The sequence below is a fragment of the Carcharhinus amblyrhynchos genome, chromosome 23 (genome assembly GCF_965287045.1).
Source record: "Carcharhinus amblyrhynchos chromosome 23, sCarAmb.v2.hapA, whole genome shotgun sequence".
In the NCBI taxonomy this organism is placed as follows: domain Eukaryota; kingdom Metazoa; phylum Chordata; class Chondrichthyes; order Carcharhiniformes; family Carcharhinidae; genus Carcharhinus; species Carcharhinus amblyrhynchos.
The window spans coordinates 46031581-46054266 of record NC_137346.1 but is presented as its reverse complement, the minus strand read 5'-3'; the positions used below and the strand labels follow the sequence as shown (position 1 = coordinate 46054266).

Below are 22686 nucleotides of genomic sequence, written 5' to 3'. Positions count from 1 at the left end.
ATGAGCTGCCTTCTTGAACCTCAGCAGCCCATGTGGTGTAGGTATATCCATAGTGCTGTTAAGGAAGGAATTCTAGGATTTTGACCCATTGACAGTGAAGGAGCAGGGATGTATTTCCAGATCAGGATGGTGAGTGACATGGAGGGGAACCTTCAGGTGGTGGTGTCCCCAAATATCTGTTTCCCCTATACTTCTGGATGGTAGTGATCATTGGTTTAGAGATGCTACCTCAGAAGCCGTGGTAACTTCTTAAACATAGCACGTAGAACACTACAGCACAAACAGTCCCTTCGGCCCACAAGTTGCGCCGATCATATCCATTACCTACTAGGCCATAGAACTAACTATAACTCCCAATCCCATTAAATCCCATATACTCATCTTGCCGTGAATCTTGTAGATGGTACAAAATTTAATTTGTGATCTGGGATGTACTGCCTAAATGCATGGTGGAAGCAGATTCAGTAATAACTTTCAAAAGGGAAAGCATGAAAAGGAGAGGTTTGGAGGACTGTGGGACTAGCTCTTTCAAAGAGGTGACACAATGCACCAAATAACCCCCTTTTGTACTCTTTAATTCAAAATAAACTGAAATGAGTATGAAAGCTGGAACTTTAAATAAGCATAGAATTTAGAATAAGCATGGAAAATGCTAGAAATGCAAAGCATTTGGTTAAAACGTTTTGTTGGGTGGCAGTATTTCAGGCATTGGCATGAGTTTACATTTCCAATTCAGAGGGACATAGGGAGATAGCATTTCCATTGGTAATAGTTAACGTGGTAATTGTTAAATCTCTGATATTGCAGGTGACAGCTATTAGAATTTTCTGTTAATCCTGCATTAGAAAAATACATTGATTTGATTTTAAAAGCCATGCTCTTGTTCAAGAACATTCTAATTATATTTGTTGTGATTTAATACTATAAATCGGAGGCTAGTTAATGCAATTTACTTGTGGAGCTGGATTCAAATCAAGCCTTGACTAGTCAGATGGTGGTCTGTACTGGGATTAAAGTTCCTTCATCGGTGCTGCTTCCAAGTGTATTCAACATGGAGGAGTACAGTTGAAGGAGGGCAGTAAGTGCTAATTAGCAGAATTAGGATGCTTTTTCTTTGCCCATGTTTGACCCAGTGCCACGAGACTTCATGGGCTCTAGGGTCAAGGTTGAGGACTCTCAGAACCATTGCCTCCCAACTGTACATGTGCCCTGTGATGCTGATGTCAGACAGTACTTTGGATGACTTGAAATGGAAAACATACATCTTGATGAGATTTCTGTTTTCTAACACAACAATGAAATTGCTGTGAAAATCCCCTGTTCGCCACACTCCTGCGTTTGTTTGGGTATATTGAGGAAGAATTTAGCATGGCCAATGCACCGAATTGGCACGCCTTTCAGATTGTGGGAGGAAACCCATGCAGGCTCCACACAGACAGTCACCAATCAAACACGAGTCCCTGGCATTGAGAAGCAGCAGTGCTAATTACTGTGCACCATGCCATCCTAGATTAGAGGAAGCTTTGTTCTGTTGTTAAGCATGTTGTACTTCACATTTGAAATGAGGTTACCTAATACACAGTGTTCCATTATCCAGCTCATGCACGCACCATGCACCACTCCCCACTCCTGAACTTGAGAAAAAAAATCATTAGAATGGAAGCTACAATGTAACAAAAATGTTGGTAAGCAATTTATTGTTTAGTTAGCTATTTATAAAAACAGTTTGAGAATTAATCGTGAAGTTGTGGAAAACATGTTTATTCTGCTGTTGGTTTGTTTGGGCCCTGTTATTCTTTCAGCTTGAGGCAACTTTCTCCCTAAATTCCACCAACCACTTATCCTATAATCTTTTTAATGCCAGGATACTTAGAAAAAGATGACTTCAAAGAAGCTGGAAAGGTCTAGACTTCTGCTTGGAAATTTTGACTAAACTGTTCTCACTTTTGGCTCCCTTCAAAAAATATTTTTATTTTGCAGCCTTGGAATCAACTCAGACTGAGCTATTTGATTTGAAAGCAAAGTATGATGAAGAATCAACTGCCAAGTAAGTCTCATTAACTGACATGGTATGGTGTGAGCAATGTGTTAAAACCAAAGAAATTGGAATTTATTCCTTTAAAAAAAAAGGTTTCCAGTATATGCCAACAAGGACAAAAACAGTAGATATTGATCTCCTGTAGCATGGCTCACCATAAGCAGATGATATATCGTATTCAAGGACAGGGACCTTATATAATTAATACAGCGTGTGTTACTCTCTTACTAAAATGAAGTTCTGTCCTATTTAGGCTGATTGATGGTGAGTAAACACTGGATAGATAATTCGGAGTCTAATGGCTATTGAATCTGCAAATCAAAATCCTTCGTTTGTCTTTTGAAAAATCTGTTTTGGAAAGTCAGTGAAAACGTTTATATGTTTCCGCAAGGTTTCTCTGCATTTAGTGGTTTTGTCCCTTTGTAAAAGTATGAAGTATTTGGGTTTGATGGACAAGAAATGTTTGCTGGATGTTTTGTGTTTTATTGTTTTGTTTTCAATCTGAACCAGCATTTCTGACATTGGGTGGATATTGTATCAGATAATGTACTATTTATTATTAGAGCCACTGATTATAGTGATCAAATTAAGCTAACTAACTCTGCTCTAAATTTCCACCAGCGCTTAGGCATCAAAATCCATGCTTTGCCACTGAGACTACAAATGAATGGCCTTGATGATTAGTATTTGTTCACTTAACTATGCTTTTAATTGCATATTTTACCATTTAGAAAACTCTGAATGCATTCAGCAAATTGGAGCTTACCTAAATGGGGCTTAGTAGTAGTGGGCAGGAGATACTTCTGAGTTTCTCATAGCAGCTGTGTGGGAAGTTATGTTGTTTGTAGGTGGTGGTAATGGTAATGCTGGAAAGGAATCTCAAAGCCTGATACCACTGGGGAGTGGAATATTTGAATTGATTTACTGGGAATAATGGACAGATCCCAAGGGTTGGAACCATAGGAAGAGTTGGTGCTGAGACCAGAAACACCGGGTCTGATTGTATTGCAAGATAGTCTGCTAACAGATATCTTTGTCTGGGAGTGATAAAAAGCAAATGTTAACTGATTGCAAAGTTGTTCTCCTGTGATTTCGGAATTATTTACAAACAGTAAGTCAGGTATTGTGCTATATGGCAAGCAGCACTGAGAGAATTTGACTGATACACAGTGGGGGTTGGACAGACTGTTGTGCACATGTAAACTACAGAATTCCTTACATCCAGCAGAGTGATCGCTTAAAGTCAGAATATGAATTTTTTGAGAGGCTGAAGCCTTGCAATTTGAGGAAATTTTTTTTGAAAAACCTTCTCACTCAGAGGGTGGTGGGAATCTGAAACTCACTGCCTGAAAGGGTGGTAGATGTGGGAATTTTCACAATATTTAAGAATCACTTAGGTGAGCACTTGAAAAGCCATAGCATACAAAGATTGGGGCCAAGTGCTGGAAAATAGGATTAGAATAGATAGATATTTGCTAGCTGGCACAGACACAGTGGGCCAAAGGGTGCCTCTCTGGGCAGCACATTAAGGTAGCTCCTCAACATAAAAGACAATTTTATGGGAATGTTTGATCACATTTTGAGAGTAATTAATTTTTTATGTTCTTATGAAATTTAATCTCACTTTGGACATGATAAATTTCAATCACTGGGGGTGTTAAAAAAAACTTGTAAAATGATTTAAAAGCAGCATTCAAATAAATTGAAAGTAAAATTAGTGAATATATTTTGATACTCAGAAACAATTTCCTTTAAATTAGCAACCCACATCCATCTTAAGAATTCTTGCAATAGCTTCTTAAATTGGGTAATCCTGATTCTGTATATTATCATGAGTCCAAACTACATCTCATTCACCAGGAATACATACCCTCAAGCAGAATGTTTTAACAATGTGAGTTCCACAGTATCAAGCTTCAAGTGTAACTGTAACATTTATTGATAATTATAGTGACAGTACTTTAAGTAACAGAAAAATCGCTATTTGGAATTCCCCCAGACACTCACAGGTTCGACTGGGTAACGGCTTTGAATTTCTCAAGTGGTTTTGACAGATTGATTAAAAAGAGTTAATTTAAAGTCCGTTCCCAGCGATGGCCAGAAGCATGGCCTTACAGTATGAGGAGCAGAGGCATGGGGCAATATGGAACGGAGAGGGGCAACAGCAAGCAAGAGTATCATTGTGAAAGAATGTCTGATTGTATTCAGCCGGAAGTAGTTTGTACAGTGGAGAACAGAGTCTGAATGACAGACAGACGGTGATCAAGCTGGTAAGTCTCCCTTGCGAGGGAAATGTAACATTGGAAAGTAAGTATAAGCGCAATAGGCAGAGATTATGAACATACAAGACGTAAGTAAAAGTTTTACAGAAAATGTTAGCACATTATATGCACAAGATATTTAATACGTGTATATTGGAAAATCTTTCATCGTAGAATGATCTGTAAGAACAGGAACATAATAGAACTATTATTTGTGGAAGTCTAAATATTTGTCTTTTTTGAAAACTTACTTGCTGCTCAATCACTGGATGAAGTCAGTGAACATTTAGCTCACAGGCTTGGAAATCAGTTCCTTCACCATCGCTGGGTCAAAACCTCAAATTCCTGACTGAACAAGCACTGTAGCTGCACAGCATGTGGACTGTAATGATTCAACAAGGTGGCTGACCACCTTCTCAAGGACAAGTAGATATGACAAATAAATCATTTTTGCCAGCAACCTTCACATCTCATGGACAAATTAAAATAAGTCTACATTCATTCAGAATTCTTTATATATATTAAGTGACACTTTTGGAATGTAGTTGACAGTAGATGTCACCAGGTGTTCCATTGTAATGGTAATATAGATTCTGTTGATGGATAGATATTAATCTATATGAAACTATCAAACTGCTGCCAAACTATGTATGGAGAGGCAAGGGGTTTCTCTCAGAAATATTTCACACCATTTTTTTTTGCTTGTTACGATCCTTAAGACATCTTTAAAGTCAGTAAAATAGCCTTTTTTTTTACACCTGGGTAAAAGTGCTCAACATTAAAAATGTATTAGTGGAAAACAAAATTGCTGAGCAGCAACTTACTGATATGATTGGACTGGGGAAAGGCAAGCTGCTGCTAATTGGAAGTCCCAAACACTCTCTCAAACCTCTGCTGTTTGGGATATATATAAATAATTTGGAAGATGATGTAGCTGGTCTAATTAGTAAGTTTGCAGACGACACAAAGATTGCTGGAGTTGCGAACAGTGACGAGCATTGTCAGAAAATACAGCAGGATAACAGGCTGGAAAATTGGGCTTAGAAATGGCAGATGGAATTTAATCCAGATAAATGCACAGTGATGCATTTTGGTAGATCTAATGCAGGGGGGAGCTGTACAATAAATGGAAGAACCATCAGGAGTCTAGAGACACAGAGGGATCTGGGTGTGCACGTTCACAGATCCTTAAAGGTGGCAGCACAGGTGGAAAAAATGGTGAAGAAGGCAAATGGCATGTTTGCCTTTGTTGGACGGGCATGGAGTATAAAAGTTGGCATATGATGTTGCAGTTATATAGAACGTTGGTTAGGCCACATCTGGAATACTGCGTCCAGTTCTGGTCACCACACTACCAGAAGGATGTGGAAGCTTTTGAGAGAGTACAGAAAAGGTTTACCAGGATGTTGCCTGGTATGGAGGGTCTTAGCTATGAAGTGACATTGAATAAACTAGGGTTGTTCTCGCTGGAAAGATGGAGGTTGAGGGGCAACCTAATTATAAAATTATGAGGGGCGTCGTTAGGGTGAACAGTTGGAAGCTTTTTCCCAGGTCGGAAATGACAAACACAAGGGGTCACAAGTTCAAGGTAATGGAGGCAAGGTTCAATACAGATATGCGGGGGACGTAATTTACAGAGAAGGTGGTGGGAGCCTGGAATGCACTACCAAGCAAGGTGGTTGAGGCAGACATACTAGGATCATTTAAGCATTATCTAGATAGCCACATGAACAGACTGGGAATACAGGGATACAAACAGATGGTCTAGTTAGGAACACATGATCGGTGCAGACTTGGAGGGCCGAAGGGCCTCTTCCTGTACTGTTCTTTGTTCTTTGATATTTTTGTGATGTTACCGTTACTGTAACTTATGTTTAAAAAAAAGCTTTTCTCACCGGCTTTCTGAGCAGCACATGCATGGCTGAAAAAGTCTGAAATTTCTGTAATAGTTGACAACTTTGAGGCTTTTGTGAAGTGTAAATGTCAGAAAGCAGAGTGTATTGTAAATTAGTCTCAGAATGTTGTGCACCATGGACCCTGTTGAGCAGCTGCCGCAGGCAACAGCAGGCATATTTTAAATATCAGTGGTCTCCCATTTCAGAATGAGAGGAGGAGAAATCTTTCTGTCATAAGATCATTAGTTTATAGAATTCTCTTCTCCAGAAAGCAGAGGAGACAGAGTAATTGAATATATTCAAGGTTGAATTTTTGATCAGAGAGAGTCAGGGGTTATAGGACAGCACACAGGAAAGTAGGGTTGAGACCACACTGAGATATGCCATGATCTAAACGAATGGCAGAGCAGGCTCAATGCACCGAATAGACAACTGCTCTTGTGAACAGACAGCTCGAAAGTTATGTATCACTAAATACACGAGTTCTATGCTGCAGACACAACAGACACAATCTGTGAATGCATTGTCAGTGTTGATGAGGAAGTCCTGATGTCCACGTTGCTTATCGTGGAAATGGTTAATTATAAAAATAGAAAATGCTGGAAATGCACAACAGGTCAGTTAGCACCTATAAAAAGAAAAGACATCAATGTTTTGGGTGTAGTTTGTTCATCAAGAAGAGAAGTGGTTGCTTTTGAGGTATCAGAGTGGAATAAAAAGATATTGGGAATCAAGAAACACATCAATCTCAGAGTGGCAGTTCATGGATTAAATGACCTGCAAGTTGCTGAATAAAAATGTGATCTGAAAAGAGCATTGGTGCAATCTTGTTCAGATAAAAATGTATTAAAATAAAATGTGGAGTCAATTGACACAGGAGAGCTAAACAAACCATATGTGTAAAAATAAGGTTCTCATGGTTTTGTTTAAGTTCAGTCATTACATGACCATTATTTTTATATCTGTGTATCATCGCATTGATAATTCTGAACATATCTTGACAGTTTTCAGTTAAACACCTGTGCAGGCTATTTAATTTGGGTATCCTACCTCTGTGATTGGTTTATCTTTTGATTTTCACCGCCTTCCTTGTCCTCATTCCTTTAGTCCTCATCCCTTTTTTCAGTCTCATTAAAATGTCTGTTTTCGTCATTCAATTCTGACCATGGGATTGACACCTGAAAAATCATAACTTGCTGCCTCATTGGTACATATGCAGCATCTTCTGTTTTTACTTAGGCTTTCCAATCTTCGCGGTTTTTCCCTTTTGTGAGTTCTGCTGCCTGTGGGTGTGAGTGAGGACAAGGCCCTAGAGAATGGATTCAGCATGCAGGTAGAAGTATGGGAGGAGCTTGTGCATCTGATTTCTTGTTATTGTTGAAGAAGTCATGGAGTCACAGTTGTACAGTGAAGAAAAGGCTATTCAGCACATCCAATTTGCACTGGCAATAACTACCACTAAACTCATGCATATCGTATTTTCCTGCACTTGTCCCATAACCTTGACTGTTTTGATATTTTACTAACTGGGACCAGTTTCCTGATGGAATGGGTCCTTGCACAAAATACTTGTCCAAATCACATTGAAGGATCTCTGCATCCTCCTCATACCTAACCCTCCCAACCAGCTTTGTGTCATCTGCAGATTTGGAGATATTACTATAGTTCCTCATCTAAATCATTAATATATATTGTGAATAGCTTGCGTCCTGGATGTGGTTCCTGTGGTACTCCACTTGTCACTGCCTACCACATGGAAAAAGACCTGTTTATTCCTTTATTTCCTATTGATCAACCAGTTTTCTATCCATCTCAATACACTACCCCCAGTCCCATGCCTTTAATTTTACATGCTAATCTCTTATGTTGGACTTTGTTGAAAACCTGCTATAAGTCCAAATAAAACACACTGGCTCACCTTCATCAACTCTACTAGTTACATTCTCGAAGAATTCTGGTAAATTCGTCAAGCATGATTTCCCCTTCATAAATCCATACTGACTCTGTTGGATTCTACCATTATTTTCCAAGTGCTATGCTATGAAATCTTTTCTAATACTCTAGTGTTTTCCCCACTACCAATGTCAGACTGACTGGTCTGTAATTCTCTGTTTTCTCTCTACCTCCCCTTCTAAATAGTGGGATTACATTAGCTATCCCCCAATCTGTAGGACTATTCCATAGTCTATAGATCTTGCAAGGTGACCATCAATACATGCACTGTTTCAAATTACTCTGGCTTGTAAATTATCAGGTCCTGGGGATTTATCATCCTTCAAACCCATCAATTTCTCCAACACCATTTCCCTACTAATACTGATCTCCTTCAGTTTCTCCCTCTCACTAAACCCTATTTTCCTCAACATTTCTGGTATTTTGTTTGTGTCTTGCCTTTTTGAAGACAGAACCAAAGTATGCATTTAGTTGGTGAGCCATTTCTTCTCCATTATAAATTCTCCTAAGAAGGGACCTCCGTTTATCTTCACCAATCTTTTTCCCTTCATGTATTTATATTAGCATTTAGTTTTCAAGCTTATCTCACACTCTATTTCTTAATCAATCCCAATATTTTCCTTTACTGAGTTTTAAACTGTTCCCAATCCTCTGGTCTGCTGGCCAATTTGTATGCCTTCCCTTGAATCTGACATTCTCTCTAATTTCACTTGTAAACCATAGTTTGGTCACCTTTCTGTTTTATTTTTGAGCCAGACAGGAATGGCCAATTGTTTCATTTCACCCATGTGCACCTTGAATATTCATCATTGCCTATTTCCCATCATCTCTTTAAGCAATGTTTCCCAATCCATAAGTCAACTTCTGTTTCACTCCATTATAGTTTTCTGTATTCAGATTCAGGTCCCTAGTCTCAGAACTAATTCTTGAAGGGGCTTGACAGTGTAACGCCCCCTTCAGAGAGGATGTTTCCCCTCGTGGGAGATTCTAAGACCAGAGGGCACAGTCTCAGAATAAAGGGATGTTGATTTAAGAGTGAGGTGAGGAGGGCTTCCTTCTTGGAGTTGTGAGTCTTTGGAATTCCTTGCCACAGAGAGCTGTGTATATTTAAGGTTGAGATAGATAGATTTTTCATTACTTCATATAACTTTTTCTGCTCCTGGAGTATTTACTGCTTTCTTACCTCTTGTTTTGTACACTGATCCTTTCTATTTTTCCCATGTATTTCAATTGACATTATGTCCTACCAACCCTTCATACTTTAAGCACCCATTCTACAGCCCAGTTTATGTTCCAGTTAACTGGACTAGATGATAAATTGCACCAGAGCAGGCCTTCACACCACTAGCAATATAATTTGAATTGTCGTTATAAATTCCAATCAGCGGCAACCCCTGCATTAACATTTTTTTCCCATGTTGTGTAGTACAGTTGGTACTACTTTCCTCTTTTATATAAGAATTATTTTGAATGCAGTTTGTAAATGGATTCTTGGAATACAATTATTTGGTGATTCGATATCTGTTTTACATTTGCAACACTAACTTTGTAAAGTCTGAAGTATGTTAATTTTCAAAAGCTTTTTTAATCCTTTCAGATCCTTGTTCACATTTTTTTTGCATTTCTTTATGCCTCTTCTCACACATATGCGGTCTCCAGTGCTTTTTCCTTGAATTCTACCTGATTTTTTTTGCATGTTTCACCTGTTCTGTCCATGTCTTAATTAGTTACAAGATTCACAAGTGCTTAACAATAAAATATCCTCAGGAAAAATGTAATCTCAGATCTCTCTTGGTTGATAGTTTATTTCTTAAAATTAAATTGATTACATTTTCAAATGGAATGGATGCTTCAACCCTGTAAATTGTTTTCTCAATCAGCCACTGAGAAGTGTGTTGAGATAATCACGTAGTTAAGTCAGGAATTTGACGAAACAGGTTGACAGACAAATGCTGAACTTGGTTACATTAGGGCAGTTACATAGGTTATTGCTGACTTAATTTGCAGTGGAACAAAATTAAATGTACTCTGAGCATTCATAGTTCCCAGAATGTAATCTGCACCTTTTAAGGTGGGAGATTTTATCCTATAGGTGGAAGCTTTTTTTTGTTTTCAGGCAGTTCTGCAATTCTTTGTCTTGTAACATAGATGGTAAGATGGGACCAGCTTATAGGGTTCAGCCAGTGTGACCTAATGACTGCACACTACACTGCTGAGCCAGCAATATGGGTTAATTTATTCATTTTTTTACCCTGGTATTGCACCGTTCATAGCTTTACCGACTGAAATTGGAAACTCCAAAGATTGCAAACATAAAGCTCTGTGCTATATACACGACAATGCTGAGAATGACTCCGAGGAGATGTTGGAGTTGGTGATGTTACCAAGGACATTTGACTCATCGACAGTGTCAGCATACCTGGAGAAACAGGGACTAAGGCCTGGAATCTAGTAGGAGTAGGACTGAGTTTCACCAAGTGTTGCATTATTTTAACGGGATACAGGGGTCTGTCAAGATTTGGAGACGGGAAGAAGAAGGAGTAGGACTGTAATTCCAGGAGCCCAAGCAGCCTGGGAAGGGAAATTCAAGCAGCAATGTTACATTGTATATGGGTTCATTGGGGCCTCAGGCAGAAAGGACAGGATCTAACTGTATTGGGAATTGTTCTAGGACCTGGGACCATTGGGCATGGAGCCTTAGGGGACTATGAATAATGAGAGAAGATCCAGGTGGAGCAAGATCTTGGGGCCCGTGTGGAACATCATGGGTCAAGATTCGGGCAGTATTTTGGTTGCTGGGATCTAACTTGTAATATGGGACCCTTGTTGGAGAAGGGGCCTCAGATGAACGGATCCATGCTGATCTCTGTCCCTTTTAAGCTAGCAGGCCTCCATTCCACACCATGCTCACACTCCCCGCCATCTTACCAAATCCACCCTCTCCCTCTTTGCACCCTCAGATACTCTGCTGATGTGCCCATTGGCAAGTGAATTGTTGTCTGTAGGTTCCCTATTCTAAAATATTTAAAGTTATACTTTCTGCTTGGAAAATGACAACTCCCTTTGCAGCAGCAACAGAAGTTGAAAATTTCCTGTGTCCACATTTAATGATTCACCCAGTGTTTAATGAACATAAGTTTTAGTAAACAATATGAAAGAACGGGATGGGATAACTTGACGCAGACTGTTTCAAGTAGTTAAGAACAGTGTGCTGGTTAAGTGGTTAACACTGCTCCCTCACTGTGCCAGGGACCCAGGTTCAATTCCAGCCCTGGTTTTTGCTGCTTCTGCAGTCAATGCAGACTCAGTGGGCCAAATGGCCTCTTTGTGCATGAGGGATTCTATGATTAATAACTTTAGAAAGAGGGTCTTATTTAGATTAAATGCAAGAGATTTTGAATAGAGAGCAGAAGACATCTCATCGTGCAGTATTATGACTCTGTGAGATTAATTTCTGCAGTTAGTAATTGAGGCAGAGAGAGTATCAATACTCGATATTAGATTGTGTAAGTGGATGATGGAAAAGAGATGAATTAATGTAGGATTATGGTAGGTAAATGTCAAGAGGACTTTTGCTCACGTGGTGTTTGTACATTAAATTTGCCTGTTTGTATATTAAACTCTGTGTATTTCTCTGTAATATTTGAGTAGATATCTTGAAGCAGTGTTCATGGTGAGTCAGAGTATTTGCTGTTCTGTAGCCAGTTTCAGTGCCAAGTCGGGGGCAGCATCTGGGCTACTGCTTTCCAGTAAATGAATAAGTCTAGTTCATTTTTATTAAAGCATGTTCTCAGATTTTTTATAGATGCTTGGAGGTTGAGTTGTGTGACTGCACTATTCTGTGAAGGCTATAAGTTACATCACTAAATATTTTATATATATTCCTTCAATTAGCCATTTAATATTTATCCCTTACTAATTTTCATTCTTCATCAGAACCACTAACTAATAATCCAAGAAAATGAATTGAAATCCCATTCCAACAGTTTAAGAATTTTGAATTCAACTTCAAGAAAATCTGGATATAAAAAGCTAAGTACTAGTTGAAGTGACTATAAAACTATCAGATTGTTGAAAACAAAACCAACTAGTTAATCAATGTCCTTTAGGGAGGGCAACCCACCACTCTAATCCAGTTTGCCCTGTATGTATCTCCCATGCCACACCAATGTTGTTGACTCTTAGCTGCATTCTGAAGTGACAACGGAAGCATTTTAACTATATCAAATTATTATGAAGAATAGCAAGCATTATGGGAGCACCATTTCCATGTGGACTGTGGTAGCTTAGGGCTGCCCAGTACCTTTTTAGCACTAAAAATACAGAATAAAATGGAATACAATATGTAGCAATTGTAAGCAGTATTGTGGAGGTGAAATGAAATGTAACTATACCCTGGAATGGTACTTGGTGAAAAGCTTGGATTTAGTAACAATGGGAGAGGAGGGGAGGGGGCCACTTTGGTCGCATTTGAGGAGTGATTCTGGGGTTTAGTCCATCAATTCAAAATTAAATTCAAAATGAGGGACTGCAGGCATCTCTCTCATTGATTCTTCAGGGAATTGATTGTACTGGGGACTGGCGCTTGGTTTAGGCATAACTGGAATGAGAGTCCCGCAGTTTGACAGTATTGAAGTAGGGCTTCTGGAGTTTGGCAGCATGTATATATCTCCAAAGGCAAAAGATCGAATTGTGCAGTTGAATTAGCAATAACCAATAAACAAGGTGAGAATTAAACTGAAAAGAACAGCTTACACAAATGCGAGAAAAGATAAACAGAAATTCTGCATCTATTGTAAAGTAACAAATGGGTATTAAAGAAATACTTGCATTTATATAGTGCTTTTCACTGTTTTAGGACAGTTCTACGTGCTTTGAAATACTTCTGAAAAGTAATCACTATTCTGTTAAAGAATGCAGTAAAAAAAGAAATATATAAAAAAAACCTGCAAGTGAGTTCAAAACTAAGAGCCAACTTCCTATAAATATATTAATAGAGTGGTAAGGAGGAATGGGAGCCCATTAAAGACCAGTGCAACTGAGACTATAATGAATAATAAAGAGTAGCTGACTTGTTAAAGAATAGCTGACTTGTTAAAATTATCTTTTCATAGAAGAAGTGGAAGATAAAATAGTAACGATTCAAGGGAACCTTAAAATATGTCAATGGTAGGAATTTATTGAATGGATATGGATAGGGAGTTAAAATGAATGGTTACTTTTTTACTTTCTTGACTAGTATTGGCAGTCACAAGAGGACTGGGTAGCCTCTTTCTGTGCCGTACTTTTTCTCTGGTAATGGTAAAATAATGTGGATTGACAATAGACGAACCTCCAGGACTTGTTTCACTCCACGTATTGAAAGAAACAAGTGGGGGAATGACAGATACATTTGTTATAATTTTCTAAGGCTTTCTAGATTCAGAAGTTGCCTTTCAATAGGAAAATTGTAAATGCCATTCCATTATTTAAGGGAAGGCAACAGAAATCAGAAAAGTACAAACCTTTTAAATTAACATAGTTGTGAGGAAGTTACTGAAATTTTATGACGAGGGAAAGTGACAGAGCACTTGAGAAATATAAGCTGCTGAGAGAGAGGCAACGTGAATTTGTCATGTCTGACTAATCTGTTTGAATATTTTGAGTGTGTCACGAACAAGATGGCCAGTCAAGTGTCTGTGATGTTGTTTATATGGAATTCCAGAAGACATTCAATAAGGTTCCTCTTGAGAGATTATTAAGAATAATGAAAGTTTTCAGATTGGGAGACCTGGTTATAATTAGCTGGGCGGTAGGAGACATGAGTGGGGATGAAGAACACATTCTCTGATTGGTAGAATATGACAGGTGATGCTTCCCAGGTATACATACTGAGATTTCAGCCATTTGCCATACATTTCAATAACCTTAATGAAGGAATGTAGGGTTGTATATCCATATTTTCAGATGACAGTAAATTAGGAGTCACAACAAATTGTGTAGATGCGTGCAGGAAATAAAGGGATATAGACTGATTAGGTGAGTGGACAAAACTATGACAGATGGAGTTTGATGTGGTGAAGAGTGTGGCAGTATTTTAATGAGGAGGGACTGAGCTGTGGAGGAGCAAAACGATTTGAGTGTCTTCATAGACAAATCACTAAAAGCTAGAAAGATGGAATACAAAATGCACTAATTGGAAGTAGTTATCTTGTATTTAACAGAACTGAATACAAAATGTAATCCGAATTTACTTGTGATGTTAACTTTTCCCACTGGCCCCATCTTGTGACACCGGGTGTGTGTGTGTGTCGGGGGGTGGGGTGGTTGGTGAGGGATTGCTGCATAAATGGCAAGGCTTTTAAATAAAAAATAAATGGCAAGGCTTTTAAATAAAAAGCACCAACATTTTCACTGGTTTCTTTGGAGCAGAATTTGGCCCCACCCACTTAAAAAATGCAAGGGATATAAAGGGGTCTCACACCTTTTAACACCGTCAAGAACTCCATGGCAGGGAGGTGGTGGGATCGTTGCAACCACTGTTTTATCTGGAAAGGTTGCATAAATTTGTTTTGTTTTTCTGCTGAGTTTAGGAAATTGAAGGATGATCTGTTTAAGATGCTTGAATGCTAATGGTATTCAATAAAGTAGACACAAGAATAGTTTCCTCCATTGGAAAATTTAAAATTAGAACTAAATCATTTAGGAGTGAAATGAAGAAACTTTTTTCACTAAAAGGGTAATGGGAATTTGGAATTTCCTTCCTTAAGAGGCAGGAAAAGCTGGATGTCAATTCATTCTTTCAAGAATGAGAATGTTGGAATTTTGTTGGGAACTGTATCAAGAGGATCTAAAATGGTTCAATGGAGTTGAAATACAGATTAGCACTGACCTAGTTGAATGGCAGAACAGGCTTGAAAAGCTAAATGCTAAATTCCTGTCCCAATATCTTCATTGCAGATACGCAACTGAGATAATTGCCTAACTGTGGCAAACTAAACAGTATTAAATAATAGTATTATTAAATGGGCTTAAATTGAAATAAAAGTGCTATACTTGAGGACTGACATGGGTCTTTGTTTTCACCCTGTCTTTCAGCCCTTCGTGATGCAGCTACTGTTTAAGGAATGTGGAAGTTAGCAGCAGAGTACAGAACTTGATCTCTTGCAATGTGCTTGTTGCTTTCACAAATGCAGCTGCCGCATCTGTGGTTTCTTTTATATGTGAGCGATTGCTGCTGTTTTATTGTTCCCAACGAGAGATCTGAAATAGACCTGTACTCTGTCACAATGTTCAAAAATATCCCACAGTGAAAGTGATGAAACCGTTTTGATGCCGTTGCATGGAGAAACATTTGCTTTTTGCATGTGTGATTGGATTAGCACTTGACAAGGCTTCTATTACAGCTGAATGACACTAATTAAAAACAAAGCTGTTATCCCCATGCAGCACTGAATAACTCAGCTCTTGCCATGCAATGTTCATAATACTATCTACTGTTAGAAGATGAACTCTGAATTTCAACCAGCATGAATACCAATCTCGCCAGCTGTGGGCCTCGTTCCAGTTCAGCTGCACAAACTTCACAAGTTAGACATCCAGCCTTGAATGTCTTTCCTCACTGTGTTCTGAATCTGTTTGGCAGTGCAGATGTTAACAAGCAACATCAGCTGCAGTGCACATTAGCAATCTCAGTGGCAGCAATTTAATTATATTAACAATTTAGAAGAATACACAGTAAGTATCATCTTGCATCCCGTCCTACAGGCTGTGCAGTAATTTCACAACAAGCATAAATTTAAAAAAAGCCAAAACTCTGAATAGCAGACATGACTCAGTATTAGCAATGGGTGGGTGGAATCTGGAAATCAATTAGAGCAATTTATTGTCCATGTAGGGCCAGAAACAGAATATCTTGGCGATAATAATCGGATGAGTAATTGTGGATTTTTATATGTCTTGATTAAATAATGAATTTAAAGCTGCTGTCTCATTTTCCAGAGGACTTTTATCACCCTGAGCTCAGCATTACAAAAATGCATTGAACTGTGTTTTAGCTTAATATGTGAAATTAACATTGTAAGTAAAAATCTAGCCAGTTCAAAAACTTCACTTTTAATTTGTGAACAGTTTTGTTTTAAGAATTCCTGGCTATTCTAGTTGGTGGGTGGGGGGAGTGCCAAGTGACAGGAGATGAATACAATCATTTTAATTCTACTGTTGGTAAGTTCTCAGTCCCTGATGTGATGCATTTAATTACTGTATTTACTTGCATTTTTGAATTACCAAGAATACTTGTTTTCAAGGTTCTTGAGTCAAAACACTGTGCTCCCATCCCCCAAAGTTCAGTGCAGTGGTCCATGTTTAAATATCTACTTCCCAATAATGTTGTTCAATAATTTGTAACGTGGCAAAGATTAGTTGGGGTATTGCAGCATGCTTTTTTACCCCTCCTCATGCACCCCCCACCCCACCCCCAACCACTCATGGTGACATTTTCTCTTATAGACCTGGTTATACTGCAGATCTGTATCAGACATTGAGGACTTTCAGTTCCCATGTATGTAAAACGTAGTCTTGCTGCACAGACACAGCACCTGATACAATTGCACGAATCAGCTAAATTAGAGTACAGTGCAAAATAAAGAAGTAGTGCAAATAGGAATTTGCATTAAACGCAATATAAGCACACTGATCTGTTAATACTCTGGCATAGCCACTGACCTACTTACTGAGGGTATTAAAGCAGTTATCACCTCTGTCCTCACAGCAGGTGATGAACTCTGGAATTCTCTGTCCTAAAGGGTGGTGGAGGCTGGATCGTTACAAGTATTTGAAGTGGAGGTGAATAAATATTTGAAAGATCAAGGAGTAGAGGGTTATGAGGAAATGGCACAGAAAAGGAGTTGAGGCCGGCATAGGTCAGCCAAGACTGTACTGAATGGCGGGACAGGCTTGAAAGGCCTGGTGGCCCATTCCTGCTTCTGTTCCTTGTGTTCTTGGGTGTTAGTCACAAGTTTGCAAAAGGCAGTGGGCCATTAATGATTGCTAATGGGAATAATGAGCAGGAAGACCATGATGAAATTGACTAAGGGCGCTAGGCAAATGTGGTTACATACCATCTCAGCACAAGGCATTTTCATGCTGTTCCATGAAAACCAAGAATTAAGCTTCAGAGCCAAGTTTGAGAAAGCTCTGTGATGACTCACATCGAATCTGAAGTAATCTTCAGACTGATTCGCGATACTCAAGGATCATCAAGTAACACTTTCCTCTACCAGTTAGCAGTGGTAGATAAGTAAGTAGCAAATACTGTAACACCACATAACCATAAGAGACTCATTACATTTTCAGCACTGGTTATCCTAAGCTCGACTTGCTTCTGACAAAAATAGAAGTCCTATCTTATAGGTGCATGTATATTTAAATATATTTGATTCGTATTAGTAATGAGGTGTCTGACAATGAGGCTGTTCGGAAAGGCAGAGATTGTTTTGATTACAAAGCAGTTTTTAAAAAAGGATATTTTTTTCTAGATGTGAACTGAATTTTATATTGTCTGAAAAGGAGTTTTTTTTTCACTCATTCAAGGGATGTTGGTGGGGCTGCCTACACCACCATTTATTGCCCATTCCTAATTGAACATCAAAAGGTGGTGGTGAGCTGCTATCTTGAACCACGAAGTACACCCACAGTGCTGTTAGGGAGCAAGTTCCAGGGTTTTGACTCAATGAAGTAAAGAAATGGTGATATATTCCCAAATCAGGATGCTGAGTGACTTGGAGGGGAACTTCCAGGTGGTATTCCTAGATATTTGCTATCCTTGTCCTTCGAGGTTGTAATGGTTGTGTGTTGGAAGATGCTGCCTAAGAAACCTTTGAGTTCTGCAGTGTACCTTGTAGATGGTACACACTGCTGCCACTTCGCATCAATGGTGGAGGGAGTATTACAGCTGCAGAATGTGGGACTTCCAGACCACTGGGGTGATCTACGGCAAATGCATCTGCATTTAGGTACATTGATTCATTAAGCTGGAAGTGAAGCTGCAGACGTTGTGATGCATCAGAGAGGGGGATATTTATCAGAACACTGTGTACTGAGAGGCAATCACACTCCTTACTATTGGGTCGTCCAATATGGTCAGGAAAGGGCAGTAGGAGGCTGAAGTAAAGCATAAAGATTGGCATGGACTGGTTGACATGAGTGGCTTGTTTCTGTGTCCAATATCTGATGTAATCCAATACCAGAAAGATTATAATTGTTCATTTGCTGATACTTTCTGGCATTGTTTAGGAATATTTCTGGGCTAACAACAGCAACTTACAGTTACATAGCATCAATGCAATGAAATATCCCAAGGTTTTCACAGGAACATTGTAAATCAAAGCGTAGTACCTAGCAATGATGAGAGATAATACGTGAGGTATCCAAAAGGTTGGTCAGAAAGGAGGAAAGCAAGGTAAAAAGCCAAGAGGTTTAATGAGGGTATTCCCATGCTTGGGGGACTCGGCACCTTCAAGAGACTAGAATGGGAAGAGGTTCACGGATAGGTAGAGATGAGGTCATGGAGAGGTTTGAAAGCAATGATAATTTTAAGATCAAGACATTACTTGACCAGAAGCCAATGTAGATCAACGAGCACACAGATGAGAGGGGAATGGGACTTGTTGCATGTTGAGATATGGGCAGCAGAGATTTGGATGACCTCAAGTTTACAGAGGATAGAATTTGAGAGACCAGCCAAGAGTGCATTGGAATAGTTGAATTGAATTGTAACAAAGGCCAGGAGCATGCTGACAAAGTTTAGCTGATGAAGCAGCTTGGTCTATCTCTAAGTCCATTGCTTAAAATTGACAAATCCAGATAGTTCTAGCTGGTTGTAGGCTGCTGAGGTAATTTACCATGAAATTGCTTGGACATTTCAAGCTTCAGGTCACTAATGTGCTTTCTCTTAAAAAAAAATTGCTTTGTAATTGTAAAAAATAGCAACATCTTAGGACTTTGCGATTTGTTATGTATTAATATTGCCTGTTAATTTTGATTCTGTAAATCTTTCTTATTGTAAATAAATTTGGATGATGGTTTAGCCTGTCCAAAGCGATTTAATATGATTCTTTCTGCCTCCTGCATTTTTATGGACAGCGTCTCGAAAGCAGTTGACCCTGATGGTAGTGAATTTTAACCATGGCTTATGTAATTCTGTGCATTTTGTGGGATAGGACCGAGGAAAGAATGTTTTTCATTCAGTCAGAATTGTAGTAGCTGTAAAGCTATTAGAAGTTGAACAGCTGTTACTGCTGGATTTGACTGTCATTGGCCAGCTCTGTGCTCCTTCTTCCTAAATCCTCAAACTTTGTAATGTATGTAGATTGGATAATCTGTACACTATGACCCACCCATCAACTCCTTCAGGCAGTATAGCCTTATTGTTGTTTGCGAGTAAATTGTGGGACTTAATTTAAATTCAGGACAAACAAGCTGATGCTGGAATTCTCCCTCAAAAATTCAAAGCCTTGAATTCATGGAAAAACTGGAATAATTCACACTTTTTTTAGTGGGAGTTCAAGCTAGGATCTCCCATACTCCATGCACTGCAGGGGACCTACGTTAATATAATTAAATTTCAGGGATTGAGTCTTGCTCCCACTGGAAAGGCTGAAACCAGCAGTATACTGTGCGTGCGAGGTGGCCCTGAACTGTCAGCCTCCTGTTTGCTGGCCAGCAAGATGACTGGTTGCCTGGACCCCTACAGTGCTGTTCCAAACTGCCCCCCCAAAACATAAATGGCTGCAAAGGTCCAGATCAATGAACCTTAGTTGGGGTGCTAGATGAGGACTTAATGATTTGCCACAGGGATGGACTTTGGGCCTGTTTCCTTCCCCATTCATGAAATATAAACAACTGCTTTTGTTGTAAGCACATTGGGGAATGCATATCTTTGGATGTAGGTTTGTATGGGCATATCTCTCTCATCGGGAGTACATATCTCTGGATATGGACACATCAGGAGTACGTATATCTGGACGGAACACATCGGGAGTATGTATCTTTGGATATGGGCACATCAGGAATACATATCTCTGGATATGGGAACATCAAGAGTACTTATCTCTGGATGTGGACACATTGGGAATACACATCTCTGGACGGGATACATTGGGAGTATGTATCTCTGAATGGGGACACGTTGGGAGTGCGTATCTCTGGATGGGGATACACCAGGAGTGCATTTCTCTGGATGGGGACGTATGGGAGTGCGTATCAAAGTGTACTGACAGTACTCCATCGGGAAGAAAAATGCAGGAATCAGGAGGGCGTAAGCAGGTTAGATAAATAGGCAGAAAAGTGACACGTGCAGTTTGATATTAAAAAGTGTGAACTTTCTGGCAACAGGAATAAAGAATGTGCTTTCTCAGTAACATTCTTAATGTGCTGTTGATCAAATGCATCTAACTGTTTAAATATAGGTGCGTGGACATGTTAAGAGGAAACCATTAAGTTTTAACTTCATCATGAAATGGATAGAATGCAAAAGCAAAAGGCTGATGATTGCAGAAAGCTTGCATTACAAATGAAGCAGAAAAGCTACAGTAAGCGATTGCAGGTCTTGTGCTATCCTCGTAGCTAGTAGCAGAATGACAATTATTAAGGCATGTTAGCCAAAAGGAACCTGTGAATTAGCAGTGTGCAAGTATTCATTCTAGAATCATAGAATCCCTATGGTGCAGAAGGAGGCCATTAGATTGGTTCCACTGGTCGGCACAACATCGAGGGCCTGTACTGCGCTGTGATGTCCTAATGTTCTATGTAATGTCCTATTTGGCCCATTGAGTCTGCACAATCTTACCCAGGCCCTATTCCCGTAACCCCACATATTTACCCTATATTCGGGTCAATTTAACCTAACCCCCACATCTTTGGAGTGTAGGAGGAAACAGGGGCACCTGGAGGAAACCCACTTAGACATGGGGAGAACATTCAAACTCGACACAGACAGAAACTCGAGGCTGGAATTGAACGCGGGTCCCTGGCGCTGTGAGGCAGCATTGCTCACCACAGTGCTGTCCTATTCTGCACGGCACTGTATTGTACGGGAGACGTGCTCTGATTGAGACACCTATTAGTAATGTAGTAGAAGAGCAGAAATAGAATTGTGATCATGCTATGGAGGAAGGGGTCAAACACCTAAGTGTTGAAGGAAATGTCAAAATTAAATTTCATGCACATCCTCCCCCACAATCAAGTCACATAGGTTTGGAACAGGAATATTTTTTAAGGAAAGTATCCAACATTATCCGAGTTAGGGGACTATTTTGTGGAAATGTTGGAGATGGAGCACGAGTTGAAGAATTCTTTTGTGGGGGAGGCCTGTGCTTTGCCAAATATTTGCCCTTCTGTTGCAGCAATCCAAAATCGTTTGTCGTTTGGTGATTCATAACATGTTTCTTAATGTCAGAACAGTACTAGATGTTAAAGGCAAGCTTCAAAAGTGTTATTTTTCCATTTAGTTTATGTGAAAGTGCCTAAGGTGCAGTAAATAACTCTCAACCTGTGGAACACAAGTAGTGGTGCTGACAGCATCAATTGAGAGTGAAAATATTAACTGTTGTTATTAAAATATGAGATAGGACTGACTGAACACTCAGAATACTAATTATATTGATTGTCCTTGTGTTCTCACTGTTCAGTGATAAGCCCGACCATTTCAGTGTGCTACAGTGGTGGTTGGTTGTCATTACTTAGCAGGCCACAAAAAAACATTTTAACCTAATTGGCATCACATTTAACACACTGAATAATAACATAGCAGTTGAGACCGTCCCCACATAATTTTATGCACTTCTATTTGGTGTCCCATACAGCCTGATACAGACATTGCTAATATTAATTACAGATTTATTTTATTTCTATTTATTCATTGTTTTCAATAATTGGCATTTACTGGTGCAATCTTGAAAATCTACGACAGAGAATGCAGTGGCACACTGTCCATTGAGCCCTCCTTTTATATTGGGCTGCTGAATCAAGTAGTACTCTTCAATGACATATTTTCATTCTGTGAATGAATGATTTAATTAACTTTTCTCTGCCAGAACGGAGAACAGAACCTTGGTTTTATATTCCCAGTAAAATCTCCGCCAATGATGCTGCTGGTAAACATCAAGGAATTATGTTGTATGTCTTTCTTATCTAGAATAAACTTTTCTGTAATTATCTAGCAAAGACTGCGTTAATAACAGAAATCCTAAAAGTGCCACTAAGCATTTGTTCACATTAGATTCATTTGGAAGATTCAGCCAGTTTAGAAGCTGAATGGTTAAAAAGCTGGCTTTGATGTTGTGTAAGATTGTTATTTGTATTATTGTGTTTGTTGTATTTGAATTTTGAGTTATTGCAACTCCTAAGTCAGACATATAATGAAGCTTTGAATATTTCCTGCCAGGTATTGAATTGTTCAAACAATTCCTCAGTTTCCTTCAAGTTTCAGACGTTATTGCTTTACGAAAGTGAAGTTCAAAAGTCAGCTTTGAAATAGTAGCACTCAGCCTCCTGCATTTCA

The 22686-nt window shown here is 39.1% G+C and overlaps 1 protein-coding gene across 5 annotated transcripts in view; it reads left to right on the top strand.

The window, feature by feature from the left end:
• The window catches only part of cux1a (cut-like homeobox 1a), a 507476-nt gene that overhangs the window by 302019 nt on the left and 182771 nt on the right, over positions 1–22686 (top strand). For all 5 annotated transcript variants that reach the window (XM_080211032.1, XM_080211029.1, XM_080211030.1 and 2 more), the window contains exon 8: positions 1981–2047. In XM_080211032.1, coding sequence (XP_080067158.1) covers positions 1981–2047 — 67 coding nt within the window. The remainder of the gene's footprint in view (positions 1–1980; positions 2048–22686) is intronic.